The 22,476-nt window shown below is 39.6% G+C and overlaps 2 protein-coding genes across 5 annotated transcripts in view; one reads left to right on the top strand and one right to left on the bottom strand.

Annotated features, from left to right (window-relative positions):
• LOC308471645 (uncharacterized protein) overlaps positions 1-22,476 on the top strand; it is a 132,351-nt gene that overhangs the window by 77,741 nt on the left and 32,134 nt on the right. The gene's annotated exons all lie outside the window — the stretch shown is intronic.
• The window catches only part of ITPR1 (inositol 1,4,5-trisphosphate receptor type 1), a 216,347-nt gene that overhangs the window by 55,793 nt on the left and 138,078 nt on the right, over positions 1-22,476 (bottom strand). For 2 of the 4 annotated variants that reach the window (XM_080995581.1, XM_080995580.1), the window contains 2 exons: positions 9,073-9,205; positions 7,285-7,475 (listed from right to left, as the gene is read on the bottom strand). In XM_080995581.1, coding sequence (XP_080851707.1) covers positions 7,285-7,475; positions 9,073-9,205 — 324 coding nt within the window. Of the gene's footprint in view, positions 1-7,284; positions 7,476-9,072; positions 9,206-18,977; positions 19,026-20,785; positions 20,822-22,476 lie in introns of all 4 variants that reach the window. The other 2 variants (XM_080995578.1, XM_080995579.1) reach the window with 2 other exon arrangements.

Raw genomic sequence — 22,476 nt, forward strand, 5'->3', positions numbered from 1 at the left:
TAAGTGAAGTTATTTAAAGTGACTGAATAAATATTAGAAACTGCAACACATCGGTTCTGGAAATGACAGTTTATAGTCTTGCACACAGTAAGATCACAAGTCATTCTAGTGTTTCATGTCAGATTTTATCTGCCGAAAGAATATCGCCTTTTAGGAAACAGTGAAAGCTGTGCTGTATTTCACATAGTATTGGCAGCTATATCTTTTCTCAGATTTAAATATTGTTTCACTGCATTTCACACACAAAACTGTATATCCTATAGGGCACTTGTGCTTACAGCTCACATTGGATGAAGATTGTCCTAAAGTAGCAAATTCCACCCGGGTTAATTCCTTCACACTGTATGCTAAGAGGCAATGTTGTGCTATTTTCTAGGCGTCAACAAGAACCACAAGTTTGAAGCACCTTTGTCCTGTGACGGGGCTAAGAAACATGAGAACGGGCCTTTCCTGTGGTGGCTCCTTGCTTGTGGAATGCTCTTCCCAGGGAAGCTCACCTGGAACCTTTGTGACATATCTTTAGGTGCCAGGCAAAAACATTCTTCTCCTCTGAGGCCTGTGGCTAATTATGCAGTCCATTACCTTTTAAACTGTATTGTTTTTGTTTGTTACTATGCTATGTATTTTTGTGTTTTTGTAAACTGCTCTGTGAACCTGAGATAAAGGATGGTATGTAACAACAATAACAACAACAACAACAACAACAACTTGAAGGTAACCTTTTCTGGTTCTGGGATATTGAGGGGAGCACTAAGGTTGTGTCTCTTGCCAGACTTAGGGTTTTCAATGTTTTCTTTAGCTATCCCCCAATAAAGAGTTATGAGCTAATGTAATCATATCTTCCTTCTATATATAGAAGGGAGATCAACTGTCCTGTCTTGTCCATGCATGAAAGGTCTGAGTACAGGCACCTCAATTCCTTTATTTTTCTAAAGAAGTACTGAACCATGGCATCAAAAAAGTGGTTGTTTTTGCTTACTTGCTTGCTTGCTTTTTAAAGGTCGCTAAACATCCCACTGTTATCTTGCCAGTTATTCATTAGGGTTGTCTCAGAAAAACTGTCGACAAGCAAAACTCTGGGAAACCCCTTGTAAGAAACCCCTGTGAGTTTCCCCAAGGCCTCACTGCTACCACCAGCAGCAGCAGCAGCAGCCACTCACCAGCCTTTTCCAATTCCAACTTGTTGAAAGTGCTTTCTAGACTTTTTGCTGAGGTCACATATTCAGCCCACCTGCTGTTCTTTGTCACCTCACACTCACTTATGCCTACATTGCTACTGCCTCTCCTCCTTTTCCTCTTATTAACAAGGTCCTGACATGTCTCAACAGTGGGAAATCACAACTTCCCCATGTTTCCCTAAAGGCACTGTTTGGAGCCTCACATTTACTTCCTTTTATCTTGTTTCTGGTGCTGCACGAAGCCTTCTACTTCCGATTGGTAAGTTCACCCTGGAACTTACTTGCCTTTTCCCTTCCTTCCTTCTTTCTTTCTTTTTAGAAAAAAAGAAGAAAACTTTCAGAAGAAAACTGTACAGTCCCATATGCCAATGGTGACGGGGGATAACACTTGGGAGAACGAGTCAATGCCAGACATATGGCAACGCCTGCTGCCATTGAAACTGCTTTTTGGAGGAACCGCTGATAATCAGATGGTATTTTGTTTCACAACCAAATCATTTGCCATGAAACAAGAACTATCACATGACGTGCAGAGGTCATGAGGCATGCTTCACAAACGATGGGCATCAGTAACCGCGCATGCAGCCCAAGCACACTTTTATTTCTAAACTGAATGTCTTTCTTTCTTTGAGATCATGATTGTGACTGATTGCCACAGAATTTCAGAAAAGTTATAGTAATTAACATATTTGAATTCTTGCCTTTCACAGCTTCTCTCCCACCCTCCCCACTCCTGATGCCCTCCAGATGTTTTGGACTACAATTCCCATAATCCCCATCCAGCCCGTCAGGACTGATGGAAATTGCAGTCCAAAGTGTTTGGAGGGCACCATTTTGAGGAAGGCTGCTCCACTCCATTTAACCAAGCAAACCTTCCTATAGACTTGTGTCTTTCCTGGTGTGCTATATATTTCATTTTTCATCCTTTTCCAGACTCAACCATCCTAGCTGCACTTTTCGGTCTAACTCAGAATATCTAAAATAAAATAATAATAATAATAATAATAATAATAATAATAATAATAATAGGGGGGGAGAGGATATAACTGGTTGTTCCTTGATCCTTTTCTCTTTATTTGCTCACTTTATCACCCCTATTCTTCTTTGCATAACTGCCACAAGTGCACTTCTCATTATTAAATAGCATCTTGTTGCAGCTTATGACTTGAACAGATTTCATTTCCACGGTACCTGCTAATGCAAGCCATCTCCCGCTTCACCTTTATATCTTCCTATTCCTCCTCATATTTCATCAACTCCCCCATCTGGCCATTCACCACTGTCCTGTTATTTACAATGCAAAGAAGCACAGTGTAATGGAACTCATTCACATTAATTAATCCTCTTATCTAGGTCCATCAAACTGCTGCTGTTGCTAAATAATAAACATTGGTGTCCAGTTATAAGTCAAGGGTTGCATCTTAGTTGGCTGAAGCCACAAATCTGCCCTTTCAAGATTCAGGGAAGTATTGAATAGCAGATCATATGCCTTGCTGATTGATGTCTTCATTCCAAAGCACACTAGAGAACCGTAGTTTAAAAGGTGGACACTCAGCATGGACCTCTCTCTGCTGCTGCAGGTTTGCTGAACTGGTAAAGCATATTCAACTGTTCAGGGGCCAAACTTTTTTTATATTAAAAAAAAAACTCCAACATTTCAGATGCAATGGACTAGTTAAAGGTAGCTTAAGGATTACTCTTGCATATACGTGGCGTATCAGGTTTTTTCTCAGATCTTGAAGTGTGCACATTTGCCATACACATGGGGAGCATTATCATCCCAGTTAGCTGTTAACCAGGTCTGCCCTGCAGTTACAGCTATTTATACTGTAACAAAAACACACACACAGAGGAAACAGGAAAATTTGGATCAGGTGGTGTGGTTTTTGCTTAGACTTGATAATTAGAGGTTTGCTACTGCATAGGCTTTGCTTGTTGCAAGCTCATGTTGTAAGAGCAGTAGGATTTATCCACATTCCTTCATAAAGAGAACAGTAATGTGATTACAGAAACATTCATTAGGAATATTTCATGCATAGGGTTTCTCACGCTTGGTCATATGCATTTCCCCCCCTAAAATAAAAATAAAAAATGTCTTTCATGGTATTTTGCCCTTGAATAACTTACATGGAACATGTTATACTTAAGGAATACTTTTCACATATAAGCATCCATAGGCTCTGTGCCAACAGGCACAAAACCATATACAGGGAGGTAGAGGACAACAGGGACTATGGAAGCAATCCTGCTTCTCTTCTGTACAGTCACTGTATATGCTTTTAGATTCAAGACAAATCAATGAAATGGGACCTTAGGTTCCCATTAAATTTTGAATAAAATGCACAGAGACAAAACGTAAGATGATCTGAAAAAGGATTAGCTTGGATAAAGGGTTTCTGTAAGGGGATGGGCATAACCTGGTCACATTAATCACTGCTAAGACCCTTTGGACATACATAAAACTTGTTTATCAAGATATGGGAGTCAACCCTTTATGCTTTCCCTAAGATAAATAAACCTTCATTGTTAACTGTCAATTATTAAATTCTATTTTCAAAGCCAACAAGGCACATCAAAGATGCATTTTTCTTGGCCTGAAACCAATATATACTTAATAATTGTTAAATTCCCTTGCTCGTCTTCAAGTATCCCCCAAAAAACAAGAAAAGTTCTGGTGGCAGTCATCCTTCTCAGCCTAAAAAGGAAGCTCATTGGGGATTTCTGCTTTGTGCCTTAAGAGTTAATATAAGCTTACAATCTGGTTTTAAAATAACCAGAGAGTGTCATGGGGACATCACGTAGTCAGAGTATGAAGTTCTAATATGAATCAAACGCACAGTTCGGTTGTATTCCTGATGCTTCCCAAAAGGCCAATCATCAGAACTGGATGCATGACATTTTAACAAGAAACCTGATTAAGCAGACACTTTCAAAGGGACAAAATTGTTTAAGGATAGGCTTGGGTTGCTACTTGTCTTCCTTTGCAAGCAATAAAAGGGATGTCGGATGAGGCCATCTGTGACATTTGATTCCTGAAAAAGGTATTTCATTTGATGGTTCCTCAATAGGCACACCTAAAATCCTGATTGTCTCCAATTTAAAGGAGGCAGTTAACCAAACAGGAGAGATGGGGGGGGGGGGAGGAAAGGACAAAAGGACTCTGAGACCTTAAAGCAACTGATTGGAGGCTGAATGTGCACACTTTACAGTTCTGCTTCTGTTATGAGGATTAAACATTTAATAGAATGCAGCAGATGATTCTGGTTATGTGCAAGTTGGGGGGCTACCATTTCAATACTGCTTTAAAAAAACAACAAAAAAACAACAACGGAGCCTCTGTGTTCATACATTTAAACACAGCTCCACACAAACACATACCCACACAAGTACATGAGCCTTTAAACCACGCAGCACTATCAATACAAGGCAGCACACATCCTACTTCCTTCCTGAATGAGGGAGTTTTATGTAGGTGTGAGAAACAAGGATGTTTTACAGGCTCCTGGAAGTGAGGAACCCTCAAAAAAATGGGGGGGGGGAGTGAAAGAGAGGGGAATTATAGAAAAACCATAGCAACTAGTCAGTCCATCTTCCCACACCACCCACCAGCCACCAGCTTCATTTGCTGACGCACTTAAAAAAAAAAAACCCAGCAGAAAAACTCAAGCTGTCTCTGCCAGCCTGGGAAGGTGAGCAAGCCTTGAGAGCTCATTAAATTCCCTCCTCAGCTTCTCTTGTATGCCTGCAGCTAGTGAGCAAGTAGGATATAAATAGAAGTTATATAACATCTTTGTTGATTCCTGTGCTTACCAAAAAAAAAAGTAGCATGACCTTGTTTTCAATAGCCTGCCTCTGCCTGCTTGTCAGGGACTTTAATCTTGTTAGGGATCATCTGAAAAGTCTGAATAAATTTTATATAGACTTTGCAGATAAAACAGGGATATCTGGGCCTTCATGTGTGACTGTAAACACACTACCTTCTGTATATGCCTTAGTTACAGATGAGAACCACCTAGTGCTCAAACGAACTGAGATAAGACAATATTATCACTACAGCAGCAACGTTACCAAACTTTCAGAATGTGATTTCTAAGACACAGTACTGCATATAGAAGCATCTCTAGAATGGAGATACCATTTCGGAGGAAGAGTGTGTGACTTCTCTAGGGAAAAAGAAGTTAGCTGATGGACTTTCAAGTGAAGGCACACACTCAGATAAAAAAGACCTAATAAAATAGACCAATGTGCATTAAAAAGAAAAAGAACACACATACATTGTGCACAATGATGCAGCTCCATACACCCAAATGTTAGCAATGGTAGATAAGAGACAGTTGGCGTTTGAAGCAGCCCGCTCTGCCAGCACCCAAAGAACCTCTTTGGGGATCAAAGTGCAAACATGGAATGGATTGTCACACAAGGGCATTGTTAAACAATAAAGAGTTTTTGCTTTTGTCACATAAGAAGAGACTATTATGCTATTTCCAAGAGATTTTAAAAAAACAAAACCACAAAACCTGTAATTAAGATGGGAGCTGGCTATGACAACATTTGTGAATAATATGCTAGTATTTTAATGCTCTCCAAAGTAAGGATAAGTTCAAAGTTGTGCATGCTGTGAAGTACAACACCGTGCAAAATGGAAAAAAACTGCTGGAGCTATCATGATCACATCAGCTCAAAATACTGCAGATTCAGCTACAAGTCTTCGAATTATATTAAGTGGGAAATCCTACAGCAAGATCTGCTGGGATCAGCGGCTTCAAGATGCAACAGATCTCTGGGCTCAGCCAACATTAAGTCTCTAACTCCAGCTCAGCCAAAGATACACTGCTGGAACTTGCTCATCATAGCTCAGAGTTCAGCTGAGGTTGGTGTGATTCCCCCCAAAAAGGGTGTTCCAGGGTGTGGTCAGGGCATGACTAGAGGAGGAGGACCTAAGCTGGATCCTAAACCTAGTCAATTTGATCACATGACCTGGCAACCCGGCATACAACACTCTTTTCACCAGTGTTAGATTGAGCAGTAGCTTGTCTACATTTTTACTACTAAAGAGAATGTTTGTGAGACTTTCTGCCCAAGGTGCTGAAATAACTTGGTCAGCTTTTTGTATCATGAACCCTGATTGGGATGCAGGGTTGCGGGGGGAGAGAGAGATGGAGAAAGGTGCTGTTCTAAATCAGGGACCAAAATGTCTTGCAGAAGAAGAAGAAGAAGAAGAAGAAGAAGAAGAAGAAGAAGAAGAGGAGGAGTTTGGATTTGATATCCCGCCTTTCACTCCCCTTTAAGGAGTCTCAAAGTGGCTAACAATCTCCTTTCCCTTCCTCCCCCACAACAAACACTCTGTGAGGTGAGTGGGGCTGAGAGACTTCAGAGAAGTGTGACTGGCCCAAGGTCACCCAGCAGCTGTATGTAGAGGAGCGGAGACGCGAACCCGGTTCCCCAGATTACGAGACTACCGCTCTTAACCACTACACCACACTGGCTCTTGTACACAGGGAGAAATATACAGACATGACAGTAGATGCTGCAATATTTGCATGCCGATACTGCTTAAGATATTCGGATGGCTCAGGGTTTGGGGCATAGATGTGAAAAACCCAGCCACTAAGGAAACTGCAGTCTTATGCAAATCAATATTGCTGAACATAGCCTAACTAGCAGAGTACAATCTATTTGATAAAGTTTCAAAATTCAGCAAATTTTTAAAAAAAAAAATCCTGCTGAATGCAGTTTTTTTAAAAAAAGAACAGTTTATCAAAATTATGTTTGTCTAGAAATCTTTAGTAAGCTTTACACAATCAGTATTAACTCCCTCATTCTGCTTTTTCAGGATTCCCCAGACCTGCATGGGAAGCTGCGGCTGAGAAAACCCTGTTAGATTTTTTCTTTGAGTACTAAATCTGGCTCTATTCTCATCTGCCACACCAGTATGGCTACCTCCCCAAATCCTCCAGCAGTGAACCTAGAGCAAAGAGTGGAAAGCAAAGTTATTATACTTCAATATCAGCAGAGTGACTTGAGCATGATGGATCCCACCTCTTTACAATGCACTGGGCTCACCGACTCACAAAGCTTATCAACAGTACACAAGCACTTTTCCTACCTGTATAATAGTGTTTCCACCTTCCAAAAGGGCAATAGCCAGAAGGATGCTTTCATGAAAAACTCTGTCACTGGTGGCGTTCATGATGAGATCTATGACCAGATTGGATGCACCTTCCTTATCCAGGTGACACTGGACTTCTGACAAACTCATTTCACCTCGGTTTGCTGGGCTGGAACCAGACCCGCCTCCTACAGAAAGGTAAGTCACACAGTTTGAGCAAAATGAAGGCTCTTATGAACCCCAATGTTTTCAATGTCTGAAAACACTGGTCACTCACCTATAAAAACCAGTGAATCGAAGTGTAACTGTGAACATATTCCATTTATTCACAGCTTTATTAACCATTAAAGTGTGAACAACATGCTTGCCTCTTAATAATACAAGCAGATGATGCTGTCATTAAGACTGATTGATTTATGTAAAGAGCATTCATACTCTCCCGCTCCTCAACAAACCCGCGGCAGCTAACAGATGTTAAAACAGTCAGTTAACAGTACAGCAACAAACAATAAATACAATTAAACAGCCGTGACATACAAAATCAACAGAGAATAAGAAGAAAAATACAACCACCATAAAAAAAACATTCCAAAAAACAGGGCAACTGTTTGTGGCCCAAAAACCTATCTAAAAAAAGAGGAAAAGCCATATAAAGGACATTAAAGGAGACAAACAATACATTTTATTTCTCTAATTGCTTTCAATTGTGAAGAAGTCACATGAAGTCTTATATAAAATAAAATCACATAGGGGCTACTTCTAACATGTAATCTTGGTCTGGAGTAGGAACATAGGAAGCTGCTTTATACTGAATCAGACCATCATTGGTCCATGTAGCTCAGTACTGTGAACTCTCAACCAGTGGGTCCCCAGATGTTGTTGGACTACAATTCCCATCATCCCTGACCACTGGCTAGGAATGATGGGAGTTGTAGTCCAACAACATCTGGGGACCCACAGGTTGAGAATCACTAGTCTACACGGTTTGGCAGCGGCTCTCCTGGGTTTCAGGCAGGAATTCTCCAGTCCTATCTGGAGTTGCTGAGGAGTGAACTTGGGACCCTCTGCCTACAAAGCGCATGCTCTACCTCTGAGCTACAGCCTCTCAATACCAGGAGATTCCAAGTGAACATCGGGGAAAACTTTCTGACAGTGGATCCATATAGATTTTTTGTATTTTAATGGAATTTTTTTGTTCGCTGCCTTGTGAACCTTTGGATTGAAGGGCAGGATATAAATTTAACTGATCATCATTATCATCCATGTGTCAGAAACCTCTTTAAATAGCAAGGGCTTGGACCCAATGGCAAGTCATGTAAGGTTTGTGGAAAAGGCACCATCTTGTTAACAGAAGGCCATCAAGCCACCTCTGTTTCGAAAGCAGTACTAAGTCCTTCAAAATGCAAATAAAGGTTTTTTAAAAACAAATAAACAAACAAAAACCGTGTGAAATACGACAAAAGACCACATGTTGGGAATGGACTTCTACATACAGATTTTGGGAACTGGCAAGAAATTGGTCCTGAATATATATATATATATATATATATATATAAATAATTGAAAAGTCTAGAAATGGAAGGATGGAGAAGGCAATTAGTGGATTAATTTTCAACTTTTTAAGGAACTGCAGTAATTCTCTTCTGTAAATGACAATGTGAAAAAAATACCTGCTGACAACCTGCCAAAGCTATTAAATAACTGATTTGTTATTCAGAGACAGAACGTTCAACATGGCAGGCTAGAGTCACACAAAATTCATAATTAGCACAGCGAACATCCTACCTCCTCCCCCAGCTTTGCCAGGGCCTCCAGGAGACAATGGGCCATTGCCAAAGCTGGTCAGGCTCTCTCTTCTTCCTGTGCTTCTGACGTTGCCATAGTAACGGTTGACCAAAACCTGTCTGAGTGCCTCACCCTTAATTCAAACAAGATATTAAATTAAAGAACAACAACATGTAGACAAATTATGAGTGTAGCAGGGTTGCAGGACTCAACAGGACTAGCAAAAGTTATTTTTAGTACAATTATACAGCAAGACAACAACAGCAATGGGGCTGAGAAAGAGAGAGAATGTTATTAAGGGATTAAAATATTATAATAATTAAAAAACACTGTTGCCAGATATATAAAATATATCACTTAAAAAATCTGTCTCCATAAATTGAGATAAATATTATGAAATAGTAACAGAAAGATGCTATTTCCAGAATTTACCCTGTCCTTTTCTAACTAATACCAGTTATTATTTATTAAGTGTTTTGAAAGCATATTTTGAAAGGAAACATTCTTCTTTAATTTCAGACTTGATACAAATTTATTCGCTACCATGTAACAAGTGTCACTACCTACAAAGTATTTTGAATATGATCACTAAACTTAGAATAAAGCTATTGTGGTTCAGGTTATCCCTGATTTGCTACATTCATAGATTTTAAGGCCTATTACCTCTTTAAATCAGACAGCTAGTCCCCCTACTATAAACACACTCTATGAGCACTGACCTCTTAGTCACCAAGATGTAAGGCCCTACATGGTGGGTAGGATATCTAGCTTATTTGAACAGATACATCACACAAAAGGAGATAGAACCTATAGCCCCCTTCATCTACTCCCACACGCCTCACAACACTGGAAACAGTCACTAATTTATCTACCAGCAAATTAAGGGAACAAGTGGCTGTGAATCTTCACTGTAGACTGGATGACTTTAGATAGCAAAATTCTCACTAACTGTCCACGAAAACAAAAGGTGATATGTTGAAAACAAAAAGATGCCCAACTCCTCAAAGAATGAACCCAGTACCTGATCTAAGTATGGTCTTTGTATCTCAGCCTTTTTTGGTCATGGTGGTTTAGAGAGGAGTGCAGATGTTCATATACAGCAGGGACATCCAACTCCCAAGAGACTGTGATTTACTCACAGAATGAAAAACTGGCAATGAATGGGGGGGGCAGGTCAAAGTTGAATTGTCAACCTTTTTTGGGGGGGCAGCAACAAAAATAGATAGACAAGAAGTCATCCCGCCAGCAGAAACTCCGTCCTCCGGACTTCCGGGTTGGCGCCATCGATCATGGTGGATTCCCTCTGAGTCTCTGTGGGACCAGCTCCGAGGGATTGGGTCTTACCGCTGCGGTGAAGCGGGGGCCCTTTAAAAATCACAGGTGGGTGAAGCCTGTGAACGTGGGGACTCGGCGGGCACCTTTTGCGCCCCCCAAGTTGCGAAGGGACCCTTTTAAGGGCTCCGGAGTGAGACGGGGTGAGCGGCGCGGTGCTGAGAGTCGACTGCTTCTTCCGCGGAGCGAAGCCGCATAGCCGTTATCGGAGAGTGCTGACTTTTTCCTGGGACAATTTGATTTTGAAAGCAACTACCCGTGAGTAGGATTAAATTGGATCTAAAGGGGAAAAAACAAGTTAATTTGGCACCGAAGCAGGAAGGTATAAACAGGAAGCCTGCCTTCCTTTCTTGTATATAGATCAAAGCAAAGAGACTGTAAGCGGAAACTCGGAAAGACGTTTGAAAAAAGACTTAAATCTTAACATCTGGAAAGCGATCTCCCCTCCGGATTGCACGAGAGGAGGGGGGAAAGGTTTGAACTGTATTTATCTGCAAAAAAGGGGGGAAAGGAAGCTAATATCCACCGCCTAAAACCTGGGAACGGACTGCCCTGAGATAAGGAATGCCGCTCTGTGGAAAGCCTATCGGTAAGCAGAGGACTTTTGACAGCTAACTCTGCAAAAGAGATACAGTGTTTCTGAACTTCTCCTGGTTTTAAAGTAACTGATTAAGTGCAACTGAAACTGTTGTTTTTATGTGAATTGGGGGACTTATAAGGACTATTTTCTTTTTTAAAAGTTGCAAGCTTTGGCTGTTACTGTGTCCCCCTAGAGGAGGCTTGACATTTGCTACAATAACAACTGGGCTAGAGGAATTTTCCATTCCAAAACAAATTTCCAGCCGTGGGATCGACCTTGAATTCTCATGAGAGTGTTATGGCAGATGGAAGAGGAAAGTTAGAGTTGGTGCAGGAAAAAACTACTAGGTCTGGCAGACCCTATCGGACAGATACTGCGTTGCAGCGAAGGGCTTCAACATCTGGACCATCTGGAATACCAGGGGCTGCACCTCCACAGGTTAAACCAAAAGTTATGTCGTCCGAAGACGTTTTGGCACAGGCACTTGGAAAAATTAATGAATCTTTGGAAAATTTAGCCAAACAAGTAGCTGAAACAAATAAACAAGTAGCTGAAGCATCAGTTAAAATTGACCAGAATACTACAAGCATCAATAATTTGGGACAGAAGGTGAATACCAACACAGAGTCTATTGAAAAATTACTACAGGAATCTGCTTCGACCCAAAAGATAGCTGAAGAAGCAAAAGATATAGCAACTGCTACTCAAGAGAAGATACCACTGGTATATAAGCAACTGGAGGACCACGGTTTGACATTGTCTATGATTGAATTGAAAGAGAAACAAAGAAATTTAAGAATCAGGGCTGTACCAGAACGTGAGAAAGACAATCTGGCTGATTTTCTTACGCAGGAATTTGCAGATTTCTGGCAACAGGATTTGGGGAAGGAAGAATTTAAGATAGTGAGTGCATTTAGACTTGGAAGAGGAGGAAGGAGGAACAAGGTGAGAGACTGCTTGATTACCCTTTGAACAAAAGAGGAGAGAGACAAAATTTTGAATCTGCATTACCAAAAGACTTTGGAAATTTACGACTCAAGTGTGGAGATATTCAAGGACATTCCAAAACACCTTTTGGACTTAAGGCTCAACTACGGAGATCTGGTTGCCCTGCTGAGAAGAAACAGAATTATCTTTAGGTGGGAATTCCCTCAAGGCCTGTCCTTGAAATATAAAGGAAGAAAGATAAAAATAAGATCAGTCAATGACAAAGATAGGTTTCTGAAGGATCACGGAGAAGATCTACAGAAAGAAGTGGAATCCGGAGAAGAGCCAAAAGCACTGGAAAAAGGAATACTAGACATAGCAAACTTATCTTTTGGATTGCATGGTCCAGAGAAAGAGACACCACTGACAGAACAAGAACAGACACTTGGCGCAGTTGGAGGTAAAGCGAAGTAACCCCATCATGGCTCTGCAACTGATAAGTTGGAATTGTAATGGTTTGAATTCTCCTCGGAAGAGAAAAAGTGTTTTTCATTTACTAAAAAAAGGAACAATTGGACTTGATTTGTCTACAAGAAACACATGTAACAAGGTTGCACAGGAAACTACTGATTAATAAGAGATTGGGACAGGAGTTTATCTCATCTGACAAAGTTAAAAAAAGAGGAGTTGTGATATATGCAAAGGAGAGACTATCACCGAAATTAATTTTTAAAGATGACCAAGGAAGATTTTTGGCAATTGAAATTCAAGTTCAAGGAGAGAAATTTTTGATAGTAGGAATTTATGCACCGAATGAGGGGAAATCTGAATTCTTTAAAAAGTTGCATGAGACCTTATTGGATTATTTGGATTACAATCTGATTTTGATGGGGGACATGAATGGAGTAGTATCTACAAATATGGATAAGGCACAAAGACAGGTAGTTACCAAGGATGGTAGACTACCGAAAACATTTTTTGAGATGATAGACAATTTTGATTTAGTGGACACTTGGAGAACAAAGAACCCCTTGGGAAGAGAGGGAACCTTCTTTTCTGAAGCTAAGATGACATGGACTAGAATTGACCAAATATGGGTAACTAGAGGAATGGCACCAAAGATAAAGAAAGTGGAAATCTGCCCAAAAACCTGCTCCGACCATAATGCGGTAAGGATGGAGTTGAAACTAACATCAACTGGCTCCTTCAGATGGAGGATGAATGACACCCTATTTAGAGATGAAGAAGTGTATAAAAAGGCCCAAAAAACCTTGAGAGACTATTTTGAAATAAATATGAATACTAATGTAGAAAAAAGAGTAATCTGGGACGCAAGTAAAGCTGTCATGAGAGGGTTTGTGATACAACAGAATGCAATAAAGAAGAGAAGTCAAAATGAGAAGAAATATAAAATTTTGGGGAAAATAAAAGAAAGTGAAAAGAAATTGAGAGCAAAACCAAAGTCGCAGGAGATTTTGAGAGAAATAAAGTTATATCAAGTACAATATATGGAAATGATGAATCAGGAAATAGAATGGAAAATTAAACAAATGAGACAAAAAACATTTGAATCAGCTAACAAATGTGGGAAATTGCTGGCCTGGCAAATGAAAAAGAGACAAAAATTAAATACTATCACAAATTTAGAAGTGGAAGGAAAGAATATACATAACCCAACTGAGATTAGAAACTGTTTCCAGAGGTATTTTAAACAATTATATACACAAGGGCCACAGAAAGAAATGGATATATAGACCAATTTCTGAAGTCAAATGGATTACAAAAAATATCCCAAGAAAGTAAATTAATGTTGAACTACAAAATATCTGAACAGGAAGTAGAAGGTGCCATTCAAAACATGCAATTAGGCAAATCTCCAGGACCGGATGGGCTGACTTCTAGATATTATAGATCTTTGAAAGAGTGGCTATTACAACCTTTAAAGGAAGTCTGCAATGAAATATTGGAAGGGAAAAGGGCACCAGAGTCTTGGAAAGAGGCGTACATTACACTTATACCGAAGACAGAGACTGAAAAGACTCAGCTTAAGAACTACCGCCCCATATCGTTACTTAATGTGGATTACAAAATTTTTGCAGACATTTTGGCCAAGAGATTGAAAAAAGTATTGATGGAAGAGATTCATAAAGACCAAGCGGGCTTTCTCCCGGGAAGACACTTGTCCGATAATTTGAGGAATATAATTGATATTCTGGAAAAACTAGAAGTGAACATAAATACCAAAGCAGTTTTGATATTTGTGGACGCGGAGAAAGCTTTTGATAATATCTCTTGGAGTTTTATGAAGAAGAACCTACAGGGGATGGGGGTAGGCCAAGGTTTTGAAAACGGTATAAGTGCAATTTATTCAGAACAAAAGGCTAAACTAATTGTAAATAATGTGGTGACGGAAGAATTTAGGATAGAAAAAGGGACAAGACAAGGTTGCCCAATTTCCCCATTGCTTTTTATATCGGTCCTGGAGGTTCTGCTGAATATGATTAGAAGGGACCGGTTGGTTAAAGGTATACAGGTCGGAGCCAAACAGTACAAACTGAGAGCATTTGCAGATGACTTAGTATTGACGTTACAGGAGCCAGAATCTAGTACCAAAAGAGTTTTAGAACTGATTCAAGAATTTGGTCAAGTTGCAGGATTTAAGTTGAATAAGTTAAAGACCAAGGTTTTAGAGAAAAATTTAACACCAATGGAGAGAGAGAGGTTTCAGAATGAGACAGGTTTAACAGTGGTTAAGAAAGTTAAATACTTGGGGATTAACATGACAGCAAAAAATGGGAATTTATTTAAAGACAACTATGAAAAATGCTGGGCTGAAGTGAAAAAAGATTTAGAAAGTTGGTCAAATTTGAAGCTTTCACTGCTGGGCCGTATTGCTGCGGTAAAAAGGAATGTATTGCCTAGAATGTTGTTTTTGTTTCAAACATTGCAAATTGTGGACAAAATGGACTGTTTCAAGAGGTGGCAGAGAGATATTTCTAAATTTGTCTGGCAGGGCAAGAAGCCTAGAATAAAATTTAAAATATTAACAGATGCAAAGGAAAGAGGTGGATTTGCCCTGCCAGACTTTAAACTTTACTATGAATCAGCAGCTTTTTGCTGGTTGAAAGAATGGTTGCTTCTTGAAAACACTGACATTTTGGATTTAGAAGGTTTTAACAATGTATTTGGATGGCATGCATATCTGTGGTATGATAAGGTCAAAGCACATAAAGCATTTAAAAATCACATCGTCAGGAAAGCATTGTTTAATGTCTGGATAAGATGCAAGGACTTATTGGAAAATAAAACTCCAAGGTGGCTGTCACCGATGGAAGCAAAAGCTCAGAAAAAGCTCAATATGGAGGCCAAATGGCCGAAATATTGGGAAATTTTGGAACAAGATGTAGATAGACTGAAATTGCAGAGTTTCAAGAAACTAAAAAACAAAGTGCGAGACTGGCTGCATTATTATCAGATAATGGAGGCATATAATCTGGATAAGATAATTGGTTTCCAGGTGGAAAAATCAAAATTAGAAACAGAACTATTAGAACCCAAAACTAAGATTTTGTCAAAGATGTATAACCAGGGGTTGACCTGTCGATCACGGTCGACCTGTTGGACATCCCTGATATACAGGATCTGTGCTTTCCTGATACAAATTACAGCAATGGGCCTCTACATGGGGCCTTGGAAAAGGTTTGGAGGCTACATCTGTGGCAGAATCCAGTGGCTCAGTTTCTGAGCACAGTGACTAAAGGGCAACACATCATTCCAGTTCAGAGAGCACTGTACTAATCTGTACCCAATTCAAGGTACAGATACTTGTGTGGCGACTTGGCGGGCCTACCATATGCTCCAACCAGTAGGTGTCAGTCAGGAGGAGAGGCCTTTCTCTCACTTCAGCTGCCGGTATGAACACAAGAGAGGACTTTCCCCATGATAGTGCCCCCTTCTATGAAACTCCCTCCGGGGGAAATCTGGCACTCCCTTCCCTGGCTTCTTTTTTTTGGTGGGGCTGGGGACGGGTAGGGATATTCTGCTCTTTAACTTGTTTGTCTCCATCTCTTTGCCTAAATGAACCATTGGTGCTGCCATACACACATAATTGGCACTTTTAGCTTCTCTCCAGTGAGTTGTTGTAGGGCTGGGTGAAGATTTGAGAAGCCAAAAGTCACAATAGATCAGTAATAGGCATTGCGCATTAGTTGCCCTTTGATGAACCACCTTAAGAGCTCTCCAGATGTTTGCAAAACATTATTTGCGGCCCATTTCAAGATAATTCATGTAATGAAGTGTGTTTTTTTTAAATAAAAATATCCCTCTTAAGCACTCCCTCATAGCAAGAGATATCCTGCACTTGGGACTTGTTCAAGGAAGCATATTTAAATGGTATCATTGGCTTTGGGACTTCCTAGTACTTTTCCCATCCAGAAACCTGGATGGATTAAGCCCAGAGAGACCCACATCTGCTTCTGAAAGTGACAATGCTCATCATAATGGAGTGACCGTAAGCTTTTAAGTAGGCACTAGATGGCTCCCAGACTGGCAGCTCTCCGTGTTAGTAATCATTGTTCTTCACTCAACTGAATCCACCTGTGAAAAACTAATGAAGCAAAAGGATATATTTAATAAGTGGAATTGAAAAGGAAATGACCCATTTAGTTTGAACACTTCCTTACTCTTTACTTCCAGGAGAATTGCACCGTAAGTTGCAGATTCTCACTCCTCTCCCTAGATAGCCTTAAGCAACCAGTTATGGAAATGTCCTTATCCGTTACACTAGCATTCGTTTGACAGCTGCAACTAGGTGGTTCATTCTTCTAACATACCTCCATGTTAAAGGTAAACGGGTTATAAACTGGCTAGAAAAATCCTGACATAGGGCAGTTCGTCAGAATCTAAAAACAACCGGGTTTCTACTGGAGACAGAAAAACAATAATTTTCTATAAACAGAATGAACTTCATGGCTTAAGTATTTTCATATTTTTCCATCTAGTAGAAAATAGATGCACTGGCCTTTTGGCCACCTTTAGAACAAACACAGAAGTCCAACTTATACACTTACTTACCTCACTAGGATCATTGTTCTGTGGTGGAGGAAACTGGCTTATTCAGATTCAGATCATTGATCCACCTGGCTCATTACTGTCTGCCAGGGACTGAACCTGGAGCCTTTTGCATGCAAAGCATGTGCTCTGTCGCTGAGGTACAACAGTGCCTCGTAGACATGGTAAGGAGAAGAACACAATCCATTCCTTCCACCATGGAACAATGATCTGTGACACAGTGAGTGAGCCAGTCCAGAGACTCAAATGTATTTTAAGCATCTCATTTTTAATGAGACCAAACTCCACCTTTCTCTCTAGAGTTATTTCTGCCACAAAAAAACACATCGTGGAACGTGTTCCACCAAACATTCTGTTAAGAGTACCCACTATCTGCATTTTCCAGAAATAACTAAATATATTTTTGTTCTGTCAGGCTTTCCTAGCTACAGAAACATCTATTTTGTATGGTTTCCGTCTTGTTTTAAATGTATTTTTTGTGCTTTAACTGCTTTTAATAATTTTTAGTGCAAATTGCCTTTAGATGGTTGTTTAGGAGATTATTAATAAATCAATGATATTTAGTGGTGGTGGTGGTAGTGGTGGAGGAAGAAGAAGAAGAAGAAGAAGAAGAAGAAGAAGAAGTCCAGCATCACAATGAAGCATTAATGACAGTACAGACCTCACAAAAACCCAATTCAAACAATCATGGGGTGAGTTAATTAGAAGGAGACAACAAAATCTGCATAGCTGTCTATGTTGACATCAATCCTGCACAGTTTGCAAGGCTGGAAGCAAAGCACATACAACAGACCCAGGCAAGTTTAATAGGCACCCAATTATATTGTATTTCCTCCCCCTAGGAGAAAATTGATTTATGTTAATGAAGTGCTAGAGCTGAGTTTTATATTCTTATTTCTACAATATTTACTACCAGTTGCCGTTAACAACTGGCCCACAGAAGTCTTTCTCAGTTCCTGTAGGGCCCCCTCCATCTGTCTTGGCTGAAGTTCAGGTTGCAGTATGCGGTTTTTGTTCAGGGTGTGTGCAGCACCCACAATAGTTCCTCCTGTTTGAAAATGTGCCCACGGGGCCTAAAAGACTGGCAAAAGCTGATCTACAGTATATGGAACAGTAGTATTGATCCTCAAGCCCAGTAGGAAAAAGAAGACATGCCTCTTCAGAATATTAGTATGGGGCACCTATGTTACTTCCAGTAAAGAAAGAAATCACATTGCTAAAATCATGCATTGAAATAGGCAGACAGTAGGCTACTGGAAAAAACACAAACAATTTTGTGTATTCTGCTGCTATATTTCAGCATTGGCTGCAAGAGTTTTCCAACTGATTATGTTAAAATAAATCCTGAGCTTTAGGACTACTGGGTTGGTCAAGTGAAGACACCTCTGTTTCTAATAGTCTATGCAGCAGAATACTGCAATATTACAGGACCCCTAGAGAGATACGCCCTCTAAATTACAGCTTTAGAAGACTTTGATTACTACAAGTGGGGAGAGGGGCACACAAGGTGATATTAATGGGCTTCATTAATGCTGTAACCTTCCCCCCAAAACTGAAGCCCTGGATCTATGGTACAGAACACATTATATAAGGAAAGAGACATTGCACCAATGTTTTTTCCCCTGAAAGCAAGCCCTAATTTCTAAAACACTTACTACCAGTTGCCGCTGCAGCTACATCTATATTAACTTAATTTACAATGCCATATTTCACAAGTCAGGTGACACCATTAAAAATAAATAAAAGAACACACCCACACATTCTCTAACATCCGAAAGCCTCCAGAATCTAATCTGGACCTATCAAATGGCATTTGTCATCTTTGTTCAATAATTATTTTTTTTGAAATTTGCAACAGCAACAAACAGATGGATCCTTCAGCTACTTCCACATTTTCTTTAAGCTATTTAAAAAGTGAGAAAAAGGAACAAAGAAAGCCCAGGTGTAATTAGCACCCAACATATTAAACCTAAACACCACCACAGAATATACGTACCCTTTTATGATCTTCAAGCTGTCTCTGTGGTAGACTTTGATCAAGCTCCTGGCGAGTATGCAAAAATTCTGTTTTAAAGTCTGATACTAAAGAGACACTAAATAAATTTAGCACCAATAACTAACTAGTTGCTGCAATGAATTTGTTCAACATTCATCTAGCTTTGATAGCACTGGCTCTAGCATTCTTTCTCTACCTAACCATAATGAATGAAGAGAAAAAGAAATTGCCAATGGTTGCCTCCATGCAATATACAGACACGTCACAGTTTAATGTGCAGTTATTCTGGACACAATTCACTCCAAATCTCTGTTTCAAAAAGTAGAACTTAAGAAAAAGTGCTTCATTTCTGCTTGATGTAATATTGTCAGTCTTCATTATTAGTTTTTAAAGAAATGTTTTGGAAATTTGGTCTGGTTTGTATATAAGATAAACTATGGTTTAGTGTTTCATGCAGAAGCCATAGTGAGTTGTGGCTTTAAGACATTCCCCTTCTCCTCCCTCTAGCACAGACCTGAGGAGAAAACACAAAGTATCCACTTCTGATTTTAAACCAACCATAGTCGTTTGCTATGTCTGAATTCTGGGGACTCTGGTTAGTTTAAAAGCAACAGATTTTAATTTCCTCTCGTGTGTGAGAAGAGGAAGAAAGGGATGCATGTAAGTCTGATTGTGGGTCCAAGCACAATGAGCCAGTGACCTGGGTGGTTATTTTGTAATAGCAGGATTGATGACTAGATAATAATCTGGGATTTAAATTGGCCACAACTTCATTGATTACAGATGTAGTAGACTTTGGAATAGGCACTGAGTGTGTATCCTAAATCAACCAACCCACTTGCTGATTGATTACTCCTTCAGGGTTGATGGGGGATTCAAGGATCTCCCCATGACGCAGATCAAATGAGATAATCCCACCAGGGCGCCAGTAGGGTGTTCTTTGGCCCAATGGCCCCCGTCTGGACCACTAGACAGAACCTTCCCTCTTTACTGGGGTACCCTGAATTAAGTAGACCCACTGAAATCAATTGACCAAAATCTACTGTATGACTAATACTGGATATCACCCCAAAACAAAAGTAAAAAGTCTGCAAGTAACATGCAAAGTACTCTCTCTGATAAAACGTTCACACATGACAGTCACCAATGTTTACGCATACAAAACACTGAACCACACTTTCCCAATACATGCATGTTCATTATGTTACTGAGTCATCCTGTAAGAAAAGGTCAGTAAATCCATTTAAAGTACAAGTAGCTTATTTTCAAACAGGATTACACGGCCTACAAGATTAATGGGCATCATGTTCCGCTTCAAAAGCCTCATGAAAAGTGGTATAAAAGTTCAAAAGATAAATAATAAAAACAGAAGCACATAGCTCAAGGGCAATCTACTGTAAATGGAGATCCAATTATAGGCTTCTCTTGCTACACCAAGGTGATAGGTATTTTGAATTTCAAGAGACTAAGTACATTGCAATTATATTTAAATATTCCAACTTTTTGAAGTGTTCAATATTTCTTTGATAGTAAGGTATAGTTAGGCATCTATCAGAATTAATAGACATAGCCCTTTGCTGTTTTGTTTTTCCATTTCTCTCTCTCTCTTTTTTAATGAAGCAGGATGAATTTGTCCACTTAGCACTATAATCCTAGCAGTTGGAACACATGCAGAGATCACTGGCTAAACTTCACTGATCTGAACGGAATTGGAACCACCAAAAAGACAGACAGACATCCAACCACAGCTACTTTAAAAACCACCAATATTTGTATGTTTTACAAATATAGGTGAGCGAGTGACAGACCTCTATGGAGCTTTCCATTTCTGGTGACTGTGGCAGCTATTTAAAAGCAAAATTGTAAAAAGAAAATTCATTAGTCATCAATCTTTCCTGTAAACCAATGATTGGCACATGGAGATATTGACTTTTTTTTTTACAAGACAACAAAATACTAATTTGACAACAGTACAGAATCCTGTCCCCCATCAAAAAAAAAATGATCCTTGGAAAAATAGGCATATGCCTAAAGTACATGGTCATTAGCACAATGACCACATGCATATCTTGCTCAGTAATGTCAATCCCAGTTGTATACACATCAATATGCTAGGGATGTAGTGTTAAATATCTGTTCCCAGTTCCCTTTTATTAATTTAATTACAGTTCCCTTTTATTAATTTAATTACAGTGGACTTCTCACCTCCAGTCCAAAATAATGGAAGAAAAAATGCTCAAGACATACACAAGCAGGAATGCCATGTCCAAGAATACACAATTAGATTCTCACCTTTTCCAATACCAAACCTTCCTCTTCCACAATATATGTGGTACAGATTTGCTATGAGCAGCAGCAAAACAGAATGTCTGCATAGCTGATCAGTAATGCTTTCAGCATTTAAATGTTTAAAAAATGACTAAGGAACATATTCAAACTTTAAATGACTATACCAAAATCCATTAAAAACGTGAACATCTATTGCAAACCAATACCACATGCACAAGGAAACACCTAGATAAGACAAGGAAACTGAAGACAAACTACATCACACAGACACACCAAGCACTGGACCATCACCTGTAATAGCAGCAGTAGTAGAAGTAATAATGATGATGATGACTTGGAATTCGGTCATGTTACATGAAAAAGGGATGCTTCTCATAATATGTTTAAATAAATGGAATGGCAAGATTCAGGTCTATTTCTGAAAATACATGTAAATTAAAGTCTTGCCAAAGAACGTTACGAGCGGCTAACTCCCAGACAATCTTCTACAATGTCCAACTATTTCTGGAGTGGTCTCTTTTCCTGAACTAGTTCCAAGAAGATGGATGCTTGTTTTCAGGAGACTTCATAAACCCTTAAATGAGAAGCAGCTGTAGGAGCTTATCCTCCTTCACCTAACATCTAGCTCAGGGGTCAGCAACCTTTTTCAGCCATGGGCCGGTCCACCATTCCTCAGACCTTGTGGGAGACTGGACTATATTTTGAAGGGAAAAAATGAACGAATTCCTATGCCCCCTAAATAACCCAGAGATGCATTTTAAATAAAAGGACACATTCCACTCATGTAAAAACACGCTGATTCCCAGACAGTCCATGGGCCGGATTGAGAAGGCGATTGGGCCGCATCTGTCCCACGGGCCTTAGGTTGCCTACCCCTGATCTAGCTCATTCTGGTATATCTATCCTCTTTTCAGATCATACTGGAAGTTTTAAACAAAATAGTTTTCTTTTGGTCCAAAGTGTATAAAAATGTTAAATAGCTTGCCTAAAACTCCAAGGCCCATTCACTCCAATACTACCACCTTTTAACAACAGGATTGCAAGGTATAAGCAGTTAAAGAAAGAGTTCCATTCCCCAAAAATGTAATTCTGAAAGCATTTCCTTGCTGTTTTGCTATACTGTTGTTAAGTAAAGGGGGACTTTTCTTGGCCAACTATTTACATATTATCAAAGATTTAGCAAAGTAAAGTTACTGTAATGGTTAAGCGC

Source organism: Podarcis pityusensis (assembly GCF_964106645.2).
Source record: "Podarcis pityusensis genome assembly, chromosome: 2".
NCBI classification, from domain to species: Eukaryota; Metazoa; Chordata; class Lepidosauria; order Squamata; family Lacertidae; genus Podarcis; species Podarcis pityusensis.